Raw genomic sequence first — 24,154 nt, 5'->3', positions numbered from 1 at the left:
GGCAATCGTTTCTGTTTAGCGATGGGACGATGGCAGTAATGTTGCCAGCCAATCAGTGCAGTGCCTCATAAAGGATTTTATTGTAATGCCCCCCCAAACAGCCCGTTTTATTAACGGGGTGTGTGTAGAGGTGGAATACCAACAACTTCTGTTAAAATATATATAAATAAAAAAATTCAAGGCATGCAGTAGTTGTATGATAATACTTGTAGACTTAATTAGTGTACAAGTGAATCTATCAGTGAGGTTCTCTTCCAGTTAATGATATAAACATTTGTGTATACATATAGATGCGTGTTTGTGTCGAGGGATTGTTTCAATCAGGATCTCCACCCATCAAGCTGCTGTCTCTCCTGTCAAGTATTTGGATGGTGGGAGTGCAGGACTAATGATAGAGGGAGAGGGGTAAAGCACGATGGAGGGAAGGAGTGGACGAGCGGAACGGGGCCGCATAGAGTGAAATATTAGTCCAGACCGAGGGGCTTAAACGAGCCAATCGATGTTCTCCAATGGAAATAAATGAGAGAGGGGAAGGAGGGAATACGTGAAGGCAGAGTGAGGAGAGAAATGGTTTAGAAGCTGAGATAAAAGACAAAAAAACATAAGAGATCATGAGAACCTGTGGAGTCTGGGGCAAATTTATAATGGCCATCAAGGGTGTGACAGGAGGGTTGGAGACTCAAGTCTGTGAAGCATCGAAAAGGAAAAGAGGGGCTCTGAAAAAGTGCCATGGTACTGTGAGGGGAATGGATGGTGTTCTCATGGTGGTTAAATGATTATATTCTCAAGAAAATACACTTTACTCAGTGTGCAAACTACAGTGTTTCAGGGATGACGTTTTCCTGTACACTGTGCCCTGATTCCCACATCAAAAAGCCTGTGTAATTTTTCCATTAGATTTTTGGATTATTGCAGAAAATAAGCTCTGTGGAGAGCAAATGTTTATGATGCTTACATGTTTTGATCAGCAAGATAATCTTCCCAAATTAATCCTTTGGAAACTAAGCAAAGTGATTTCTCCCCAAAAAAGAAGCCAATGAGCAATAAAGGGAGAAATTACCCCCAAATTAGAAAGAAATTTGTGAAAATTACAAGAAAATTACTGTAAAATCAGTTTGTGAGAGAGAGAAAGAAAGAAAGAAGACAGTTTAAAAGAAAATAAGGAAATGACCTGAGGAAACTGCTTAAAAAGTATATAATTCTGTAAACTCAAATATGTAACTATAATAATAATGTAAAAATCTAGTTTTTCCCTTGTTTTTTTATTTTCTTCTCTACCCTTTTATCCCTAGCTTTTAAAAAAAGAATTTTATAAATCTACTTTTTTTTTTTTTTTTGCAATTTGTGTAACATTTCAGACCAAGTTACTTATAAACTTACTTATTTCTTTCAATATATCCCCCTAAATCCTACACACCAGACCTTTAAATCATAATTTAACATTTAAGGTATAGTTGCCCTGTTTACATCTGGTAGTTAAATGTGATGGTGGTTGTTCCACACAAAGCTCGAGCTTCTGTAATGCTGCAGTTGTGTTAATTGCAATAGAAATTTGGACACTGCAGTGACTTTAGAGTCCTGTGGCACCATGGAAGTAAAGTGGTCATTTGGTTACCACCATGATGGCGCAGTTCAATAACTTTTTAAAGAATACAGTGTCACTAAAAGTCTGTCAGGACTCAGGCAGTGTCACTTAGCTGAGATGTAGGATACAGCTGACTCAGTCGGACTCCATTCATCTCAGACACAAACACCAACCCGGCTTAAATTTTACTATCATGCCGACACTTTGACTGAAAACTGTAATTAGCTTCTGAATGCTCCTGAATGTTTGTATCAGGACAGCTGCAAACACATGCAGACATATTTAGCAGATTGCCTCTTCAGTCAAGAGTGACACAGAGCATACAATATAAGCATTCCTTTGGTGCAAAGGCTTGAGACCTTGACTCCCTGTTACCTGTACATTAAGAGAGGCCTAAATTTGACACAGTTTCTCAGAACTATTAGGATGCAGAGCAGGCCACAGATTTCTCACATTAGTCCTCACCATTACAGCAACTATCTCTATCAACAAGAAGACAGAGTGCTGGTGGCTGATGAGGAACCACAGCTTTGTGCTGTTGATTAGTGGGAAGGTTCAGGAGAAGGGGAAGGGTAGCCTCAGGTAGTCCTCTAAATTGCTGTGCACATCGCAAATTTGTTGAGGGATTTAAATCAGTGGGGTGTTGTGCTCACTAATGTCTGTTTCTGCCTTTTGGAGAAACAAATGGCCAATTAGAGCACAGTAGACAGGATTGCAAATGGGAGAGCCATACAGTCTGGCTCAGGGGTTTACCATGAAGAGCAACAGCTATGGTTTGAGTCTGACTTTGTGTCATGCATAAACTGTTTAAAAATAATGGACAAAGTCTCTGTGACATCACCCATTGGTGCCTCAAATCAAGCATTTAGGCCTTGGCCTCCTTATTTTTGGAATCCAAAGTGACAATATTTGGACTAGACAGTGTAGCTGACGCACAGACTAGTCATGACTGCAGACTACCTGCCACCTGAGGCACCTCTGCCCTTCATTATGCATAACTTTATGAGATATATTAAAAATTCACCCCTCACACAGTTGTCATGAAAGGGGGATTTGCTACAGAGACTAAAACCATTTTTTGTACCAGGGTATAAACACATTTATTTCCGCTGTAAAGTTTGGCATTTTAGTGCAGGGGTTCCTCTTATTTACGAAGAGGCACACTCCCCCTCCTTGACACTTGCCGGTAATCTCCGTTGACCGGTCCAGCCAAAATGGGCTACCACACCCACTTAGTGACAGGTCCTCGTCATGGTCCATTCCTCAGAGCCATGTCTCAGTGAAAGCAAGAAGGCACTTTTTTTAATCTCACCTTTAAGTTTGGCCTACACTTCAAGCTCACTATCTTGTTCTAGCAGGAACATGGGGAGCGGGGGGGGAGCCAGCGATGGTTGTCAAGACTGAGGGCTTTCAGCCTACCAGGTAACCCTCCCCCCCTTCCGACGGCAAGTCCAACAAGAAGGCCTCTTAACTAAGCTGAACAGTACATACAGCTCCCTCAGTATATTCCCTGGTGTGTCACCTTCAGTTGAGGTCTGTAGTGAGAGGACAAACTCACGGCCAAGAGTGATTCGACCTCCAGAACCGCTATGGTAGCCTTCCACACCATAACTGAGGAGGTCCAGTGACAGTGTTATCACACACAGAAGTGCAAATGATAGTGGAAACGAGCCCAACGCCCACTTACTCAGTCTCTGGTATAAACTCTACATGCACACAAGACGTTAAAAACAAGCAAAACTGTTAAAAGCGGTTAGGTAGACTATTTGGGTCGCACACTGAGAAGCGCCCTAAACGCCACATCACGTGAATAAAGAGGATTCCCAACTGCCAGCAGCCCAAAACTTTCCCAACCAACGAAGCAAAACAACTTCGTCAGTCCATGTCATATACCGTATTAACAAAAAAAAAGGGGTCTTAGTCTTCGGGAGAGTGAAGCCAATGTGAAAATGATTTAAACTTGAATTCTGTCTAATGGCCAGCAGGAGGTGACTCCACTGGTTGCAAAAAATCTGACTGTATAGAAATCACTAAAAAATGACCGTACATCGTCCTTGATTTATTTCCTCAGTATATGTTTTACTAATGAGTTTACAGTCTCAATTGCTAGTCCCAGGTCTTCTTAAACAGGGTATGCTCTAGGGTGTTGGTACCATGTGATTGAAAAGATACTACAACGGCGACTTGACGGCATGAAAGTCAAGGGTTTATCAGATCCATCAACCATTCCACCTCCTGCCTGTCCTGTAAGGACCTTCATGCTCCTTATAACAGTAGCATTTCAATCTGACAGTGCCTGTCTGTCTATCATGCTGCTGTGGCCGATGCCTTCTGGCTGTTCAGTGGCATATAATAACACTGCGTACAGTTCTGTCTGGTCGCGTTCTTACCTGAAGACGTCCAGTGTTGTAACATGAAGATATGATAGGTGGCTTATGGCATCAGGATTTTATGTCAAAAGTACTGCATGAGCTGCAATATTTGACATCTGTGGAATAAGAACAGGGCCTGAGTAAGATTTTGTAGATTGACAAGTTGCCTTGAAAGAAAAGGGGGAAAAGACTATTGATTTGGAACCAACATGGTGAGCAAACTTTTGTGGCTCCATTGGTATCTGGTGCAACAAAACCCAGATAAGCAATAGAGAAAAGCACATCAAAACACTCATGCACACACTGGATATCAGGCTGGATAGCAAGCAAGAAGTTGTTCCAGAGGAGCTGGACCAGGAGGATGGTCCAGTATCCAACCTAAAAAAGCGTGACAGGAAAAGTGTGTATGAGTGAAAATCTGGCGGTATCACTAGTCTGCTGACGGGTGTTTTTTAGTCAGCAGAAAGCTGACACAAACACACATCCAGTACATCAGCACTGCCACAGCATACACTTTGCTGTCATGCTGACACTGTGAAACTGCAGTTAGCCTCTGAACTCTTCAAACAGTTCCAAATATTACTAACATGACACGTGTGAGCAGCACACCAACCAACTGGCCTCCACATACTATCTTATAAAACCAGACCTGACATGAAGCGGCAATTATTTTGTTTGGTGTTCGATACAGCTTCTGACACAGAGTCTAATAAAGCTGTGTAAATTGGCTGTATGTATGTTCCTAATGTCTGCATGTGTGTCAGCTCTTTCACTGAAAGGGCACATTTGTTTGGAGGCGAGATGTTCTGTGCTGCTTGCTTGCCACTGAAATGGGAGAGCGGACGTATTACCCACATAATTTAACATTTAAGGTATAGTTGCCCTGTTTACATCTGGTAGTTAAATGTGATGGTGGTTGTTCCGCACAAAGCTAGAGCTTCTGTAATGCTGCAGTTGTGTTAATCGCAATGACTGAAATTTGGACACTGCAGTGACTTTAGAGTCCTGTGGCACCATGGAAGTACAGTGGTCATTTGGTTACCACCATGATGGCATAGTTCAATAACAATGATATATATACAATAATAATTAAATTTACAGTGGTACTTGTTTAAGGAATACAGTGTCACTAAAAGTCTGTCAGGACACTTAGCTGAGATGTAAGATACAGCTGACTCAGTCGGACTCCATTCATCTCAGACACAAACACCAACCCGGCTTAAATTTTAGTATCATGCTGACACTTTGAAACTGTAATTAGCTTCTGAATGCTCCTGAATGTTTGTATCAGGACAGCTGCAAACACATGCAGACATATTTAGCAGATTGCCTCTTCAGTCAAGAGTGACACAGAGCATACAATATAAGCATTCCTTTGGTGCAAAGGCTTGAGACCTTGACTCCCTGTTACCTGTACATTAAGAGAGGCCTAAATTTGACACAGTTTCTCAGAACTATTAGGATGCAGAGCAGGCCACAGATTTCTCACATTAGTCCTCACCATTACAGCAACTATCTCTATCAACAAGAAGACAGAGTGCTGGTGGCTGATGAGGAAACACAGCTTTGTGCAGTTGATTAGTGGGAAGGTTCAGGAGAAGGGGAATGGTTGTCTTGGGTAGTCCTCTAAATTGCTGTGCACATTGCAAATTTGTTGAGGGATTTAAATCAGTGGGGTGTTGTGCTCACTAATGTCTGTTTCTGCCTTTTGGAGAAACAAATGGCCAATTAGAGCACAGTAGACGGGATTGCAAACGGAAGAGCCATACAGTCTGGCTCAGGGGTTTACCATGAAGAGCAACAGCTATGGTTTGAGTCTGACTTTGTGTCATGCATAAACTGTATAAAAATAATGTGTAACAAAGTCTCTGTGACATCACCCATTAGTGCCTCAAATCAAGCATTTTGGCTGCGGCCTCCTTATTTTTGGAATCCAAAGTGACAATTTTTGGACTAGACAGTGGAGCTGACGCACAGACTAGTCATGACTGCAGATTACCTGCCACTTAAGGAGCCTATGCCCTTCATTATGCATAATGCAAACTTTTGTGGCTCTCTTGGTATCTGGTGCAACAAAACCTGGATAAGCAACAGAGAAAAGCACATCAAAACACTCATGCACACACTGGATATCAGGCTGGATAGCAAGCAAGAAGTTGTTCCAGAGGATTTGGACCAGGAGAATGGAAGGAATGAGGGATGTTGAAAGGCAAAGCAGCACTGACCACAGCACTCAGATAATGATTGGCAGCTGGGGACATGATGTCGCCACCATCCATCGCCCTGTGATGTGGTGGTGGCTTCAACAAAAGCCAAGCTCACCTGGTTGGAAGACTGAATAAGCATTTCTCAAACTCACTGAAGCCACTTGACACAAAGATATTGGAGCTGATCTATCTGGGCACCAGTGGGTTTCTGGGACTCTAGGACAAGACTGGCTATCCAGTATCCAACCTAAAAAAGCGTGACAGGAAAAGTGTGTATGAGTGAAAATCTGGCGGTATCACTAGTCTGCTGACGGGTGTTTTTTTAGTCAGCAGAAAGCTGACACAAACACACATCCAGTACATCTGCACTGCCACAGCATACACTTTGCTGTCATGCTGACACTGTGAAACTGCAGTTAGCCTCTGAACTCTTCAAACAGTTCCAAATATTACTAACATGACACGTGTGAGCAGCACACCAACCAACTGGCCTCCACATACTATCTTATAAAACCAGACCTGACATGAAGCGGCCATGGGGCGCCGATTGTAAAGTTGTGCATTCTAAAACAAACAGCAACATTTCTCCACATTTCGCTCTAAAACGAAATTAAAAAGAGATGTTAATTTTTCAAAATCATCTTTTTAATCACATTTAGAGCATTATTTGCAAACTCTGTTAGATTTATTCTTTTGTGAAGAAATATATTAAAGATAATGTCACTGTGAAATAAAAATGTTTAATATTAAATCCAAATGTTCAATCTTAAATCTAAATGTTATATGTTCAATCTTAAATCTAAATGTTATATGTTCAGTCTAAATGTTAAATCTAAATGTTACTGTAGTTATATTCTCCATCTTTTTATGTCATGTTTTTAAACATTTAGCTAATATGCATAATCACACTTACACTTGGCGGAAGACATACCAAAATAAGAGCTCAATGTATTGATGTTCCGTGAACATGACGACTGACCAACAGATTTTCGATTTAAAAGGAGAAAATTAAATTGGGAAACAAGTTTTTACACCGCGGTTCAACTGTGCTTCACTCCTGGTTTATCTGAGAAACTTTTGCAGTAAGGAGAGCAGTCGGTTGGTCGCCATGTACACAGAACATCAATGCACAGAGCTCTTATTTTGGTACTTCTACCACGTGGCAGTGTGAATTTGCATATCAGCTAAATATTTAGAATCATGACATTAAGATTTAGATTTAACATATAACATTTAGAATTAATATTTAACATTTAGATTCAACATTAAGACTTAATATTGAACATTTAACATTTGGATTTAATTGTAAACATTCTTTTTTTACAGTGACATTATCTTGAATATATTTTTTCACAAAAGAATAAATCTAACAAAGTTCGCAAATATTGCTCTAAAGGTGATTAAAAAGTGACTTTGAAAAATTCACACCTCTTTTTATGCATGTTTTAGAGCTAAATGCAGAGAAGTGTTGCTGTTTCTTTGAGAGTGCACAACTTTACAATCAACGCACCATAAGCAGCAAGTATTTTGTTTGGTGTTTGATACAGCTTCTGTCTAATAAAGCTGTGTCAATACGCTGTGTGTGTGTGTGTGTTCCTGGATGTCTGCATGTGTGTCAGCTCTTTCATTAAAAGGGCACAGTTGTTTGGAGGCGAGCTGTTCTGCACTGCTTGCTCGCCACTTAAATGGGAGAGTGGACGCATTACCCACAGCTTTCTGCGAGCTCCACCGTTCCCTCCTCCCCTCCTGCTCTGTATATTTTACCCCCTGTAGTCTCCCGCTCTGTATTTGATTAGTCTCTCTGAGGCAGTCAGATCAGAGTGCTGTTTGCTGTGCAGAGATCCATCTGCATACAGCGGTGGGCTTTAGGCTGTGGGTTGGTCCGCACGACTTCCAGGCCCCTAATGCAATCAGAACCATTAGGATACAATGGAGCCAGTGAAGGGCAGCGATTAGAGCATGTCTGATAGAGTGGGGCCAGCCCAGTGGTCTATTAAGAAGAGCCGTGCAGCTATGCAATGCACTTTCTCATCACCTCTCCAACATTTATCATAAATCTGGACAACAGGTGTCTATGTGGAGAAAGAGAAATATCGGTTTCTCCATTTCCTTTTCTTCACAGACTGATCCATACACTTAAAAGAAAAAATAATGGACTTAGCTGCAGTAGGCAGGATCTTATAAACCCTTAATATGCTTAAAGTGAAATTGCAAATATAAAATACACCTAATAGAAACACGTTAAGTTGGTAAAAACTCCCATTTATTGCAAAAACAGTTTGCTCGCATGAGGTATGCTCACATGAGGGGGTATTTTAAGCAAATTGAAAACAGCATATTTTGCAAAACTGAAACGGAAACCCTTTTGTTTTTTGCTTTTATAGGTCACATGATGCTATAGCTGTGTGTTTGTCGGTAGGAACTGGCCCCTCGGTCATGATGCAGCAGGCGCCACAAGAGGTGTTATTGCATCGCATAACTTTCAAAGGCTGAAATACATAATACATTAAAAAGAAACATGCTCCAGATTATAATCTTATATGCAATTTGGTGTACCTGTTTATATGTAGCCTATTACAAACTGGTGGTTAAAATGAAAATTCATAGAAGTAAAACACTTTTTGTTTGAAAGTGTGAAGGTGACTGAAGTTGCAGAAACACCCATAAACTAAAATTAAATTCTATTTAAAATACAAAAACATTTAAAAGAAAATTCTGTGGTTGAAAAAAAAAAAACAACCTGCTTCTTGTTTTCAGATGATAAACAAATACAGCAATGAGTATTTTAAACCATTTTTTAAAAAATAGATGCGACTAAAGCCTACACATTAGACTTTCAATTAAAGCTGTGGTACTTTTTACCACCCCCTGATGTTATTAAGAGGGGCTTTCCAGCTAAGAGGAGACAGAAGAAAAAAGTAACCCATGTTTTCTGAATGACTGAACAGTGTGCGATTCAATGTGAAATGACATAATGGCAAGTGTGAAACGGCTTGAAAGAAATGGTGAATGGAAGAACTGTGTGGGAAATGTAATGACTGCGTGTGTGTGTGTGTGTGTGTGTGTGTGTGTGTGTGTGTGTGTGTGTGTGTGTGTGTGTGTGTGTGTGTGTGTGTGTGTGTGTGTGTGTGTGTGTGTGGTGGGAGGTGCTTTTGTTCTTTTTGGTCAGTATCTAATCGATCCCTCTCTCTTTTCACTTCTGAGCCTCCTTGTCCAAATTCTCACATTTCCTCTACATCTTTTTTCCCCTTGTCCGACACACACATTTCTCTCCACGGTTATTTTCTCTCCCACCCACCCTCCTGTTGTGTCACATAGAAGTTTTATGTGATTTATACTATATAATTCACTGTAGTCAAGCTTTTATTTGGCTTCAAACTTGGAGTGAGACAAGAGAGAAGGAGAGAGAGAGAGATCAGGTGGAGTGAGGACTCATCTGTATACTACGCCGTTGGCATAGCAACTGCCATCCCACTTTATTATTCCTCTTTGTATTCTATTACTCACTTTCTCGTTCACATATTTCTCACACCATACATCTGACGTATGCTGCAGGGCAGAGCTATGGGCTAACCTTTTCATTCACTGGGCCCATCATTACTCCTCTTTGTCACTCCCCTCTGCTTTCATTGCTCCAAACTCCATCTTTCTCTGCTGCCCCCTAACCTCTGTCGACAATATTAAGACTTGTGAAAGATATATACTGTGTGGCCTGCCACTATTCTTACATTTTGTCAGTCCTAATGTCCCTCTGGGCCTTTGGCAGCCCCCTTTTTCCATTTACTGTGCTTTGTTGTGTTGTGTTTGTCGAGTCTCTTTCTCTCTATTTCTCTCTCCCCTGTGTTTTATTGGCAGAACAGCTGTGAGGAAACGGCTGCCAGAACATTAAAGTTTAGCCCCGATGACTATTGTTTTACATAATTCATTTGCATCTTTTTTTTTAGGAGAAAACACAAATGGGAGGAATATGACAACTGTGTAGGTGTGATAAAAACCACTTAGGCTACCCCTTCACAATCACATGCACATCTGTGTTTTTAAACTCGCATAACTGAAAAATGTATCCTCATGATTTTCTTAAAGAAGCATTTCCCCACTGGAAAGGTGTTTTTTTTTTCATAAAATAAGGCTGTCTATGCAGTAGAAAAACATTTATACTTTTTAAAAAAGAGGTAGAAAACCTACAACTACCAGAAATCATTGCACCGCATTAACCAATGAATGGTCCCCCTCTTGACATAATACAAACTTTTCCATTCGACACAAAAGTGGCCAAATGTTCTCATATTACAATTAAACAATTTTTCTTGACTAACTGATCCCTAGCACACAGTTCCGCTGTTAAACATTTTTCGTGAGAAATAGGCAATGCAGTAACAGAAATTTGGTTTATATTTGATCCTCGGTGCTTTGTTTTACTGTTTCATCTACGTTTTTTCAACCTGCCTTTTCTTACCATGCAGGAAGCAGTATGGCACCCACTTACTGTTTGCAAAACTCTATTACAGCTAAACAGGGCACTAAAATGTGGTTGTTTTAGGAGAGAAATGGGCAGTGCAGTAGCAGAATCTTGATTTACGCTTAATCATCACTGCCAAGTTTTACTTTTTGGTCTGAGTGTGTGAGAGAGAGAGAAAGGCGGGTCTATCTCTTGATCCACTTCCATACTCTTTGTGTCTGGATGCAGGATTACAGCCTGTAGTTCAAGCAACAGCCTGAGCCAGAGAAATGCATTTTATGTCATCTGATGGTGTTTCATTGGGAGGGGAGCGGGGAGATCTAGGCACTGGTTAGATATGGGGAAGTTTACCACAGATCATCTGCACATACTACCCTCACCATTATGATACAAAGCTGGCTGAAAATCAGCAAAGCATCCCTTTGATTAATAAATTAATTGAGACACTAAGAGACAAAAAGACACAAACTGCAAAAATATGCATTAGAATGACAAAGAGATGCAAAACAACGACACAAAATGAGGCAAAACAACTATAATGTGTATGTGTTCCTGTGTAGGGGAGGTGGGAGGGCCTTTTGTATATCTCTGCCCAGGGCCCCATGGTCTAATAATTCGCCCCTGATTATGATTGCATTTGCTCATGATTATTTTAGACAGCGTTGTGTAGTTGCTCGTTGTAAAATAGCTTCTTTGTTGTTGTTGAATTTTAAGCATATTTGAATATTTAATACCACTGCACTGTTAAAGTGTTTTGTTCTGTCTGACAAAGAAATATAAAAATATCTCGTTTAGAATGATACCAAACAGAAAAACAGAACATCCTCACAATTTAGTCCCTAAAGCTAAAGTCAGGTCCATATACAGTATATATATATATATATATATACATATATATTTCTGTCTGTCCCATTATCCCCAGTAAAGCTAAATACATTGCTTTGATCTGTGTTGGTGCAGACCTGACCTTTGACCTTTCCCCGGGCCTGTCTATAAAGAATTTACCGCTTGTTGAACCCGCCACTCTCAATCACTGACCCATCACGAATCAGCCAAGGGCGGAAACAGCACATCACTGTGTTTATTTCCTCCTCATGAGGAAGAAACAGATTTAACAATCCACTCAAATTCAAAGGGAATAAATGTAGAGCACCGAGGGAATAAAGTAATACAAAAACAAACAAACAAAAACACAAATAAATATGACATTAACAGCAGATTAAAACATATGGATGGAGGACTTTTCTCTCTCTGTCATTATTGGATCACTGTCTGTCTTCCCTCCACATTAGCCGTCTAAGTGAGGCGTTGGCATATGGCTGGTGTTGGATAAACACTTTGAATAATCCTGCATACGATATGATTTGCTTTATTGATGTCTGTCAGGTTTCATAATCGCAGGATAGGCTGACCTGTTATAAGGAAACAGTCTAATCCGCTCCCACACAATTCCACATTAGCGCTCATCCGATTAAGTGTGCACACAACGCACACAGAGAACCACAATGTTAAACCGATTAGGACAGGTAGAATAGTCTAATTATGCAGGATTATGCCATATAGACTCAGTAAAAGTAGAATTATAAATCTATTAGTCTTCTAGGAATGACATCAGAAATTCCCTAACAAAAGACTGTGGTTACATCCGTCTCCTGTTAATTATGCATGAGTTTTTTTATTTAATTTTAGGGCCTAATATTCAATTCAATACAAATTTATTTATCCCTGCAAGGACAACTGTGCAGCAGCTCCTGATCTACAGAAGAAAGAAAGAAAAATGTATTATAGTTAGAGGCTTATATTATCCTATAACATCTTATCATAGTCTAAACCATCAATTCTCCAAGGGGTTTCTGCATTACTCAATTTAATCATAAAACAGAGAGGTTTCCAGCTGAAGGCGCACAGAGCTGTAACACATAACTCCTGCTTCCACACCTTCCTCCATGCCATGTGTCCCAGGTTTTTATGGTACATCATTGCAATAGCAAGAGGTATTTTCCTTATGCAAATGTATTCCCTTTGTGATAAATGTGAAATGTATTCCTTTAATGTCTGACCAGCAAGAATGACTGCACACAGATAAAAAATGATTGCAAAGAGGCAAAACAATACCACAAAGATGTGCAAAACAACTATCGACATAAAATGACCAAAAAAGGCCTCAAAATTACCACAAAGAGGCACAAAACAACCACAAAGAGACACTAAATGACCAAAAAGGCACAAAATTACTTCAAAGAGACAAAATGACATAAAAGAGGTACAAAACAGCTACAAATATGCACAAAAACACCACAAGAATGCACAAAATGACCACAAAAAGATATAAAGGAGCTGTAAAAAGACAAAAAACAACTACAGAAAGGGCAAACAACCACAAAAAGACACAAAATGACCACAAAAGACACAAAATTATCTCAAAAGGGCAAAAGATGATCTCAAAGATGCCAAGAAATGAACTTGGACACAAAATGACCTCAAAGAGACACTGTGCACTAAACAACCACAAGTAGTCACAAAATAACCAAAAAAAGACATATTATCACCCAAAGAGACAAAAAACAATGACATGACATAATTTCTTTTATTAGCGTCTTATCTGCTTATACATATGGTCATTTCTTTTGATCTTAATTTCTATCTGCTTAACTGAGGTTAATTATCTTTTCCACATTTTATTTACTTATTTATGAAATAGTATTTTTGAACTTGCACCCCCATATGTTATGCTATTTTATTATCATGCTTTAGTGCTCTTAATGTTCTCAATTTTGTTTAAGTTATAAGGGGACAGAGGAGGGGCTATATAGATTACTGACATCTTATTTTAATCTGTAAACATTTTTATTTGGGAAGCACTTTGTGATAAAGTTTGAAAAGTGCTATAGGGTAGAAATAAAAATTATTATTATTATTATTATTAGTATTATTATAAGAGAGGCAAAGCCACCATTGTCTGTATGTCTTGCTCCCGTTTTAACAGTTGGTGGGGGCTTATGTTACAATCCGCCCATGTAAGATGCCAGCTCCAGCAGTCTTTTAAGGGTGTAACAGGTGCCATGCCCGACCAAATAGGCCATATAGTCAATATAGAAGCAGCTGCTACAAATAGATAAAATGTTTTTTGGCGCTACAGTAAAATAAAATAAAATAAAATAGAATAGCAACCCCCAAATAGCCCGGGTATGATAAATTAGACATTTGTTTGGCGCCTACATCTTACAAACCCTGCCACCTGTTTTCAGCGCTTTTTTGGCTCCTCTGATTCTGTCCAATGGGAATGAACGGCAGGTCTGGAGGCGGAGAAAGAGGCAGAGAAGTTGGAGGAGAGAGTGAGAGACAGATCCGGGGAGTGGAGTCACATATATAGTGCTGGAGTCGGTGGAGTCACATATTAAATCACAGACTTCACTGCTCATCTGAGGACTGTTACTTGACGCCAAGCTTCCTTTATTTTTTTTTTGCGTTTTTTTTTTTGCTCGCTTGATGTCGCGGCACATTATTTATTTTTATTTATTTTTTGACGTGCAGCCACAACAGGTTGACCGATTTTAATCCAGCCAGTATGGATTATTCCTCTTCAATCGGTTGTCACTGACGGGATCGAAATGGGCTCCGTCGAGAGATCAGTGTTGATTGAGAAGGAGACGAACTGATCATAATCAAGAGACGGAGGCAACATCTGTGTGGGGAGCGACGCGTAATTTCGAGAGAGACAAGCGAGGGGGACCTGTGGAGGGACCTATATGAAAGGAGGCGAAGCGAAAAGATGATGGGATGGCCGTAACAACATGAAAAAGAAAAAGTGTGGTGGTCTATTTTCATCCAGCCAGTGATTCAACACAACTAACCTGGGGGACAGGGACTGAGAGAGAAGAGGTAGGAGGTAGGTAGAGGAACAGACAGGGAGGAGGGGGGGGGTGGCCGTGAAGGTGTCTGGTTATGTCACACTGAAAGTAGGTTATTGTTTTGGATCAATCGAAATGCAGCCAACTTATGGTTAACTGAAGGGTGCACACAGTCACAGCACTTCTCGGATGTGGAATTATCATCCTCCAGTCTTTGAGCCTGATCTCATTTCCATGGTGTAAAGACAGATCTGCACCATCCTTCTGGCTAACATCAGTGTAACACAGATGACATTTTATGGCAATGCTTGCTGGAAGCGATGTGGGATGTGAGAGATGGAGAGGACACTGGGAAACAGAGAGAGAGAGGCTGACTGGGCAGCTGACTCAAATGTGACTCAAGGAATAACATATTCCCCAATTACGACCACTTTTCTTCACTCTGCTGCCCCTCTTTGTCACACATCTTCAGCTTTTTGAGTTGCCTCATTTGTTTTAACTAACCGTTATCCATCACAGCGCTCACGCTCTCCTCCCTCCAGCCCTCTGTGCCTGTGATGCTACTGTCATGATAAATATGTGTCTCCTGTGTCTGTCCTGACAGTTCTTCTTTTTTGTCTGTAGACAGGTGCGTGGCCACAGCCGTGACCATGGAGCCTCCCCCCTCTCTGAGCTTGGCGCTGCTAGGAGGGAGCGAGGATGAGGACCAGCGCTTCCTCCTTCCCCTGGGCAGTATATCCCATCCCTCCACCACTGGCAACCAGCCAGGATCAAACCACTCCAACCACATGGGAGGATCAAGCCTCGACCGCCTAAATGGCAGCACCCCGTCCCCGTCCCCTGCCACGCCCAACTTGCCTCCAACATCACTCCCCAAGTTGCCCCTGTCATCCTCTGGAGCCCAGCCTCTGCCCCCGCCTATACCCAATGCCCTGCACCCCACTAGCACGCCGCTGTCCTCGTGCTTGGGCTCGCAGCACAGCCTGAGCGGGGACAACTCGCCGGTCTACAACGCCCTCTTTTACTCCTCCCACTCGCCCTCCATGGAGCGGGAAAGGGAAAGGGAGAGGGACAGAGAGCGTGAGAGGGACAGGGAAAGAGAGCGAGGCTGCAAACACAGACAGGCCAGCCCTCTGGTTCACCGCAGGGACAGTAACCCCTTCACGGAGATCGCCATGAGCTCCTGTAAGTACACAGGCGGGGTCATGAAGCCCCTGAGCCGCCTCAGCGCCTCCCGCAGAAACCTCATCGAATCAGACAGCAGCAGCGAAACCAAAGAGGGTGGCGTTTCCGCTGTTGCTGGGGCAACGGCAGCTGGGGGGCATGACCGACAGCGAGAGGCCCCTCCTACCTCCTCGTTGACCCAGTCCTCTACCAATCAACCCCCAATACAGAGTCCGCCAGAGATTGTGATTTCATCCAAAGAAGACTCGCCGTACCCCAGAGCAGGGTATGACATCACAGACTCCACATCCAACCAGATGTCCATCTACCACCAGAACCACGCGCTGGTGGAGAGCAGGCGGGCGCAGACGGGGAGGGGGAGCAGGCAGGGAGGGGTAGGGGCGGTGGGCGCCGGGGCCAGGGGCAGCACCTCCAAGGCCCCCAAACGGAAGAACCAAAACATTGGCTATAAACTGGGGCATCGCAGGGCGCTGTTCGAGAAGAGGAAGAGGCTGAGTGACTATGCGCTCATCTTCGGGATGTTTGGCATCGTCGTCATGGTGATTGAGACGGAGCTGTCGTGGGGCGTGTACACCAAGGTGAGATGACTTACAAGTGACACTTACAGGGGCACTCCACTGATTTTACACTCAAAGATCTCTCTGCAAGTCATGGTTGACATAAAATGTGTTTTGTGGCTCGGGAGGCGCAAATAACCCTGATGATGTCATAGTGATGTCACTGGGGTTATCTCAGCTCGAGCTTCCAGACTATGAATTTGCAGAAGAAAGCCACAAACTGAGCGCCACCCCTTTTCAACCAAATTAGCTCTGGTTCTTGAACCAGTTCAGTTCAGGACTCTTGGCACCTTGGCACTATGAACCAGACTCCATTTCGACCAGTTTTAGCACAGCAGTTGTAATCGAGGGTGTGTCATCAATGAAAGGTGCTGCACAAAGAGCAACAGAAGTAAACAATAGGAGCAAAATAGCAGATCGCATTGATTACCTGCAAACTTTTGCTTTGTTTCTACAGACATTTGGTTCCATCAAAAAACAAGCATGGACCAACTTAATGATGCAAAACTCTTTCCAGCCTGTAGAATATGACACACCCACGGGTATCTTCACGGTTTGCACTTCAGGTTGAGAGAAACCGGCTACTTTTTTGGTTCCACCTGCAAACGAACTTTCAGGTTCTGAACCAATTTTGGTCAAAATGTGCCAAAAGGTTAGAAATTAGGTGCGGGAACCGGTACAGAATTGGTTAAATGTTGATGGAAAGGGGCATGTGTTGAGTCTAAAAGACATGATTTCCAAGTCAGAAGGTCTAATGAAGTACAAGTTGCATTATGGGAAATGTCCGATCCAGTGTTACTGCAGTTTGATTCTTACTAATGACTAAAAGTTGGGATATCTTTGCCTCTGATGCTACAGTTTTTACCATTCTATGTTTAATCTGTCCCTCATTAGTCTTTCAACTTTATGGATGTGCAATAATAAGTTGGGAGATTGCTCCTTTAATAACGCCTCAGTACATAAACAAAGTCCACAAATCTTACAGCAGGCTGTCTTAATGGCTGTAGTGTTGTGCACAGGCATCTCCTCGGTTAACTTTGGCTCTTTTTAAGCATATTTGGGCAATTATGTAGTGGTAGATGATGAAATGGGTCTACTGCTAGGTAGATGCGTAGGTTAATAAGGACAAAGTAAGTGTACCCAAACACTTATTCCAGTGGCTTTTGGCTAATTGTTGGATATGATGCGGATGGCCAGAAAAAGATCTAGGTATACCTCATATATCCTCAATAACACCACAGTTTTTGGCCATTATTGGGTCGTTTTTGCTTTTATTGTGAGGAGGATGTGGGTACTCTTTTAAATATTCCAATGGGTTTTTGGCTGATAGGCGAAAATACTGTAAAAGGTCAGAAAAATAATTGGATATACCTTTGCATACTCCCCACTACACCACTATTTTGGACCATTATTGGGTCATTTCTGCGTTTCGAGCCAGATCCAAACCAGGCAGTTAAATGGTAAACGTCCTCAACTCGGGACACCCAATCTTTGCCTGTTTTGGACGGGTCATTGGCCAGATAATCAGAGTCATCTCTCACCGGTTAATCACCTCATTCATGATTGGTACACCCCACTCAGCCTGACCATGTTGTCGGAGGCTGTACTGTAATGACCAGGCATGCCAGTTGCCGCTTCTGGATGATGTAATACAACAATGCAGAGGACATGGGGGGGCAGATTATCAGTAGGAGGCCAGGATCTCATTTGTCTGTGTAATGGGGAGTATAATAAGCTGAATTGGCCCCTGGCTGCTATTGTCTGTTTATTTTGGTTGTGTGTGTATGTGTGGCACATGGTCCCAGTGAGCCTTGGAGCATGTTGAGCTCACCTTCCTGACGCAGGGATACCTCTGCTCCATCCCGTCTCTCAGTTTGACATGTCACAGAGGCTTGGGTTTCTTTAGCTAATAAGGTGGAAACATTACTTCCACTTATCGGCTTGTCATACATGGATCACTGGTCATGTGAAGGAGGGTATGGGATCATGTGAGTGCGCAGGTTTACAGGTAAGCTATTAGAATAGGGCAGCAGGGCGTGTCTCTCATTTTTCCCTCCCTTTTTTGTTTCTGTTTGTAGTCTCCAGTTGATACCTGGTCTTTCTGTTTTGTTATTGCTAGAAAAGTCTTCCTCATGCTCGCTGTCTTTGCTTGTTTTTCTCCTGACCGACTCATTACTCGATGAAAACCGCAGTTTTAGAGTCTTTTTTGTTAATGAAAATTCATGGACAGGATTTCTCTCTCTCAAGCCCTCCCTGTCTCTTCTCTTCCTCTCTGCCGACCTATTCTCCTCCCTGAAGGAGACGCCGGACACTTTTTCTGCTCTCTTTCTCCGGCTGTCTCCTTTCTATTTCAACTCCACGCCTGTCTCTTTATCCTGTTTTCTTTCTTTCGTTCATCTTTTTTTTTCCCCCTCACTTTCTCTCTCCCTCTGCTCCACTGCTCTTCCAGTAGGCGTCAAACTGGGGGAGTGTGATCGGAAGAGAGAAGCGGCTGGGCGAGAAATGAAAGGCTGTAGAAGGAGAGAAAAAAGGAAAGGCGATAATGAAAAGCCTGATTTAGGTTCTTAAGCTACAACCAATACAGTCCTCATCTGAATCAGGCGGCACTGTCCGTCAATAAGGATTGATGGACAGCTGTGAATCCGAACACTCTGCTTGCCTGTGCTGTCGCTATATTGTGTAATTTATGTTCATTAAGGTATCTGGTTCAGTTTGAAGTTGAGGGAGAATAGTATGTAAATGTCTTTACGCCTCATTTTCTGCTTTCAGGGTTAAAAGCATGCTTCAGCAAACCTAATCAAAATTCATCACTAAATGCGGACTGCCACATTATATATTTCCTTCATTTTTTATGGTTTGCAGATTTGGTCAGACTCCAACAGATACTGGAGTTCCATCAGACAGTTCAAGCCCTCACTTAGATAATTGAGGTGGAAAGAAGCCCGCTGGTTGTTGTGAAAAATGGATATCGAGATTGGGAGGATGAAAGAGAGAACGGTAAAGCGAGATGGAGATGGATGCCAGGACGACACGCAGAGAGAAGTGGAGAGGCTTGTGCGGTGCTTTAAACCAGTCTAAGGGGGAGGCCTTGAATGATTTCTTGTATTGATTATTGATAATCACTCACCCACACATGCGCCATCCAACCCGGCACACACACGCCGTACAAACTCGCACATTGGAAATGGATACTGCCTGAGCTTATGGGGAAATATGATAGGGACAGATCATTTTATATGTGTGTATATGCGTGTGTGCATGTCCTCTTAACAGCACTGTAAGACTTTGTGTCTTCGACAATAGCTGTAAACTAAATGTCACTGCATGTGTGTGTATGTGCGTTTCTACAGAACCAGCTGCTCGATCTTGCTCCCAAAAATAGAGATGAAGAATAAGAATGGAACTAAACAGGGTGGGATGGATGGTGTGTGTGCGTGTGCGCGCGTGTGTGTGTGTGTGCGTGCGTGTGTGTTTGGAAGGATAAAGGGAGAGAGGTTAACAGAGGAGGACATGGTGTTCATGGCTGTGGGTATAGTGAGTAAGCATTATTCATGTGCAGAAACAGATTTTAAACCCTGTGAGCACACACTGTAGCTACAGCTAAAATGTTCCATTCATTGTATTACAGTCTCTATTTTCGGTTATTGTGTTTTCTATTCAAAGTTCGTGACCAAGGCCACATTTGACATCAGCAGCACGAGGTATGATGCAGATGAAAACTGTTATGTTTTTATATTAAGCACTGGTGAAAAAGCAACTAAGTCTGTCTACTACCTGTACTTAAGTATATTCTTTTAGGATTTTTAATGCCACTGTTATCTTCTACTTTACGATTTCACTTCATTTTTGGGCTGCTGTAGTTACAAGTTACTTTTTAAACAAACATTTTACGCAATAAAACAAGATGATCTTGTAGAGTACCGTGAGAATTATATACATTAAAGTGAAACTTTGCACCATAATTAGGGATGGGGTTTGTTAATTCCTATTGATATTGATACCATTGTTGAGATTCCTTCATGATCTGAGTCTTTATTGATACCCCATCAATACTTTTCTGTTATTTGGTGGAAAGATGAGACAACAGTACATTTTTAACAGAACTGGTTTTGCAGATATTGCTTAACAAGTTTCTTTTAAATTGCTGGGAAAACAAATTTCTCACCCAAACAACTGTATTATTCAACTCTCTCGCCAAAAACTACATTTTTCTTGATGTTACATTTGAACACGTCATGATGACGTTTTATTTACCTTTGCCCAATAGTCGTTTTATTGATCTGACCTTGAACACATCACATTGAAACTTTATGGAGCCTCGTTTATGTTGTTAATACGCTCTCATCCTAGCAATTTTAACTTAGATTTAACATTGGATTACTGTTTCTAAATGACGGGCTACAAAGTTTGGGTGTGCTTACCACTGCTGCTTCAAGTGGATGACAGAGTTGAAGGAGTTTTTTTTTTTAACATGGAGACAGTCCAAGGTCCTGAAATTTAGTTAAATTTGATGCACAATCGATGTATGCAGACCAGTGATTGGATTTCAGTGACATGACTCAACTAGAGATGCAATGTTACGTTATAGGACCCTCAGTTCTTGGCAGCAGTATTGATAAGCTTATTGATTTGTTGATTTTTGGGTTTTGAAAAACACGGAACCAGATCCTCAATAGAACTGGGATTCAATCCCCATCTCTAACCATAACAATACTGGTAATATGAGTAAATGAGCAAGGGTTAACTTTACTCCATCCGGCAACAGATCTACCCACTCATCTTTCAGCTCAAATTTTTGCTGACTCTTGAATGAAGTGCTGATCGATTATAAATCAAAATTCTGCATCTGTATTGCGTGTTTCTTAACCAAAATGTTTTCAGAAAAGTATTTTAGTGCACTGTTTAGCTGTAATGCGAGAATATGAGAACAGGAAGTGGTCGCAATACTGTTCCCTGTATTGGAAAATTGGAAGCTGAAAAATCAGAGAACAAACAGTTGAACTAAGCAGTGCTGATAAAATATGAACCACGATTCTGATACTATGATGCCTTTTTCTCTTCTAAAGTGTTTTCAGGAACATATTTTAGCGTATTGTTTAACTGTCATTCAAGACCGTTTGTTACCAACCAGCCTCTGTATTGTTTGCTGTGTCTAAATGAACAATCTCATTTTTGGTCACCCACCACTGGGAACGTTTATTGGTTCAATGCTTTGCAGTGCATTCTAGTAGTTGTAGGTTTTCTACCTCTTTAGCGAAATTGAATGCCACAGCTCTTTTCCTTTGGTCATGTAGCACCAAATTTCAAAATTATTTCCATCTTTCTACTGCAGAGACAACCTGGTTTTATGAAAAGACCATCTTTCCAGCAGGAAAAAACTTTTTAAAATACCCAATGGGATATAAAGTAGTTTAAATGTGCTCTTCCTCAACCAGTCAAAACAAAACTTGCACATTGATGCATTACTCTTAACAACCAAAAAAATATGATGCATAATGTATCACAAACACAGTGGCCATTTTTTTCTGCAAAACAAACACTTTTATTTTGATACTTTAAGTAAATTTGACTCTAATAAAAAATTCTAAATACTTCTTCCACCAGTAATATTCAGCGCTCCAGGCGGTGGCATTAAATTCCTGTACTGTAAATGTCCAATCCCAGTTGTTGAGCTGCGATAGATTATGCACAGAGGATATTGGATGATGAAATAATTTATGAATGTGAAATAATTTAATTTACTCCGTAGGCAGAAATAAAAAGCCTCCAAGACAATGACTTATAGAATCTCTACACTGTACATCTTCAGTGTCAAGTATCACACTTTATTTTTAACTACATTTTCCTCTTTCATGATCAGTGCCTCTAGTTTGCCGCTGACCCAGGACCTTGACACTTGAAGTGTTAACAGCAGTATGAGGACAGTTCCTCTTAAAAACTCTTTTATGAGCTTCTATTATTGACTTTATAAGGAACAGGTCGAAGGGGAGGGAGTCCCGGTGTGACATGTGTCTTTATCTGAGAATAACTGAGACCCCCGGACACCTGGGACCTCAGCATGTGGCCTGTCACTGTCAGATCAATAGATCATTTCACAAAGACCCCTGTGGAACCTCAGGGGCCCGGCTCCACGCCAGGTTTCAGGCCTGCAATGGAACATGGCTATTCTGAGGGAAAGCACAGCTGTTGTCAACTTCACCTGTCACACTGTCAATACGTACACTTGACACCTACAGGATGAGCATTGTTAGCGTGTGTTTGAGAGGCAAAGGGACAGGGTTTCATGTGTGAGTGTGGACCCACTGACTTCTCACCGCAAGAATCGATAGTTTCACAGATTAGCAGAAGTTCTCGCTTCTCCGTTTCCTGCCTTCCTGCATCTCACATACGGAGGGTGTTTATGTTCCTCCCCTGGCGAGTCTTAAATACGTTTGCATTTCCCCAAGGGGGTCATTGCCATCTCAGCAGGCTTACAACCATATTCTCTCTCCATCTTTCCTCCCCGCCCTCGCTCCCCTATCTATGACATTTCTCGCAGCATTTACTGTGAGACCTTTCCGGACCTTTCTCTGCAAGGCCACTTACACTTACTGCATGCTGCTTTTCAGACAGTACATGGTGATCATCAGGGAATTAAATTCACCAACTGCCACCATATTCTCTAAAGGAGCTATCAGCCATCTCAGCAATTCTGCACCGCACCTCCCCTCCTCTCCTCCTCCTCTCTTTTCTTCCACTCCACTCCACACTCCCTTCATCTTCTAGATCACAGACTTCTAAGGGACGGTAGATCCCACAGGTCTTGCCACTAACAGGTACAAATATGCTCATTTCTTTCAGTGTAACAAGGCTAAGCTACCTCTCTCTGCATGTGTGTATCGGTTGTCATGGGAGTGTTCGAGCTTGCATCATCCACCAGATACATAAACACTCACGTCAGTAAACGTCATGTCCTCTGTGTATACACACCTATAGATCGTGTTATAGGCATCTACGTCTTCATGTAGTCAGCTCATTCATATTAGTCCTCATATGGATGCACCTGCTAGTGTGTGTGTGTGTGTGTGTGTGTGTGTGTGTGTGTGTGTGTGTGTGTGCGCGCATTCACATTTCCTTTTGTCTGGATTTAATTGAGTGTGTAGAGCCGTAATGGTGTGTGTCAATGTGCAGGTGAGTGTTTGTGTGTGTGTGTGTTTATCCTAGTAAGGTGACATGGTTCCTCTGTCTACTGCCTGTTTCCCTGGAGACTGATTGCAAGAAGGCATCACTCTGACAGGGAGAGCCCCCCAAGGCTAACTCATTACAGGACACACACACACACACACACAAGTACACACCTACACACACCTTCATAGGCAGCACCAACACATGTAGTGAACGACTTATCACTACGTGAGTAGTGTGTTGGTAGGAGACGTGTATTTGCTCTCACATCTGTGTCAATAAGGGTGAGGTGGGGACGACTGGGGAGAATCCTCATGTACATACAACCTGGTTTTGTGTGGTTGTATGTGTGCCTATATTGTGTATATTGTGTGTGTGTGTGTGTGTGTGTGTGTGTGTGCGCGTGTGCGTGCCTGCAACTGCTGATTGAACTAAAGAAGTTCAAAAACCTCATTATCTCTGCATGCTGTCCACCAAGCCATTGATCAATACACACTAATCACACTTATGCACAGCTGGACAAAAAGAAGCAGGAAAAGACACACACTTACACACTCAACTTAACTCAACTTTATTTTTATAACAAATAAGCAGCTCAAAGTGCTCAAACAGCACAGACACATTTTAAATGATGATTTAAACGACTATACATAAAGTTTTGCAAGACTAGAAAATTACAATAAATAACCGATAACATAAAAGAACGAAGTAAAAATTAAATAATAAATATATAATAAAACAAAAATTTAAAAAAAAGTCAAAGTCTATTGAATA

General features: G+C 41.7%; 1 protein-coding gene across 4 annotated transcripts in view; it reads left to right on the top strand.

The window, feature by feature from the left end:
* Positions 1 to 24,154, top strand: part of kcnn3 (potassium intermediate/small conductance calcium-activated channel, subfamily N, member 3) — an 81,967-nt gene that overhangs the window by 1,456 nt on the left and 56,357 nt on the right. For 2 of the 4 annotated variants that reach the window (XM_088084488.1, XM_042490034.2), the window contains one exon: positions 15,099 to 16,237. In XM_088084488.1, coding sequence (XP_087940614.1) covers positions 15,125 to 16,237 — 1,113 coding nt within the window. In that variant the 5' untranslated portion in view covers positions 15,099 to 15,124. Of the gene's footprint in view, positions 1 to 13,978; positions 14,513 to 15,098; positions 16,238 to 24,154 lie in introns of those variants that run through there. The other 2 variants (XM_042490033.2, XM_042490032.2) reach the window with 2 other exon arrangements.

This window comes from Plectropomus leopardus, chromosome 11, assembly GCF_026936395.1.
Source record: "Plectropomus leopardus strain MGB_pleo_1.0 chromosome 11, ASM2693639v1, whole genome shotgun sequence".
NCBI lineage: Eukaryota > Metazoa > Chordata > Actinopteri > Perciformes > Serranidae > Plectropomus > Plectropomus leopardus.
The sequence above is the reverse complement of the archived record's forward strand: the minus strand, read 5'-3'. Positions and strand labels throughout refer to the sequence as shown.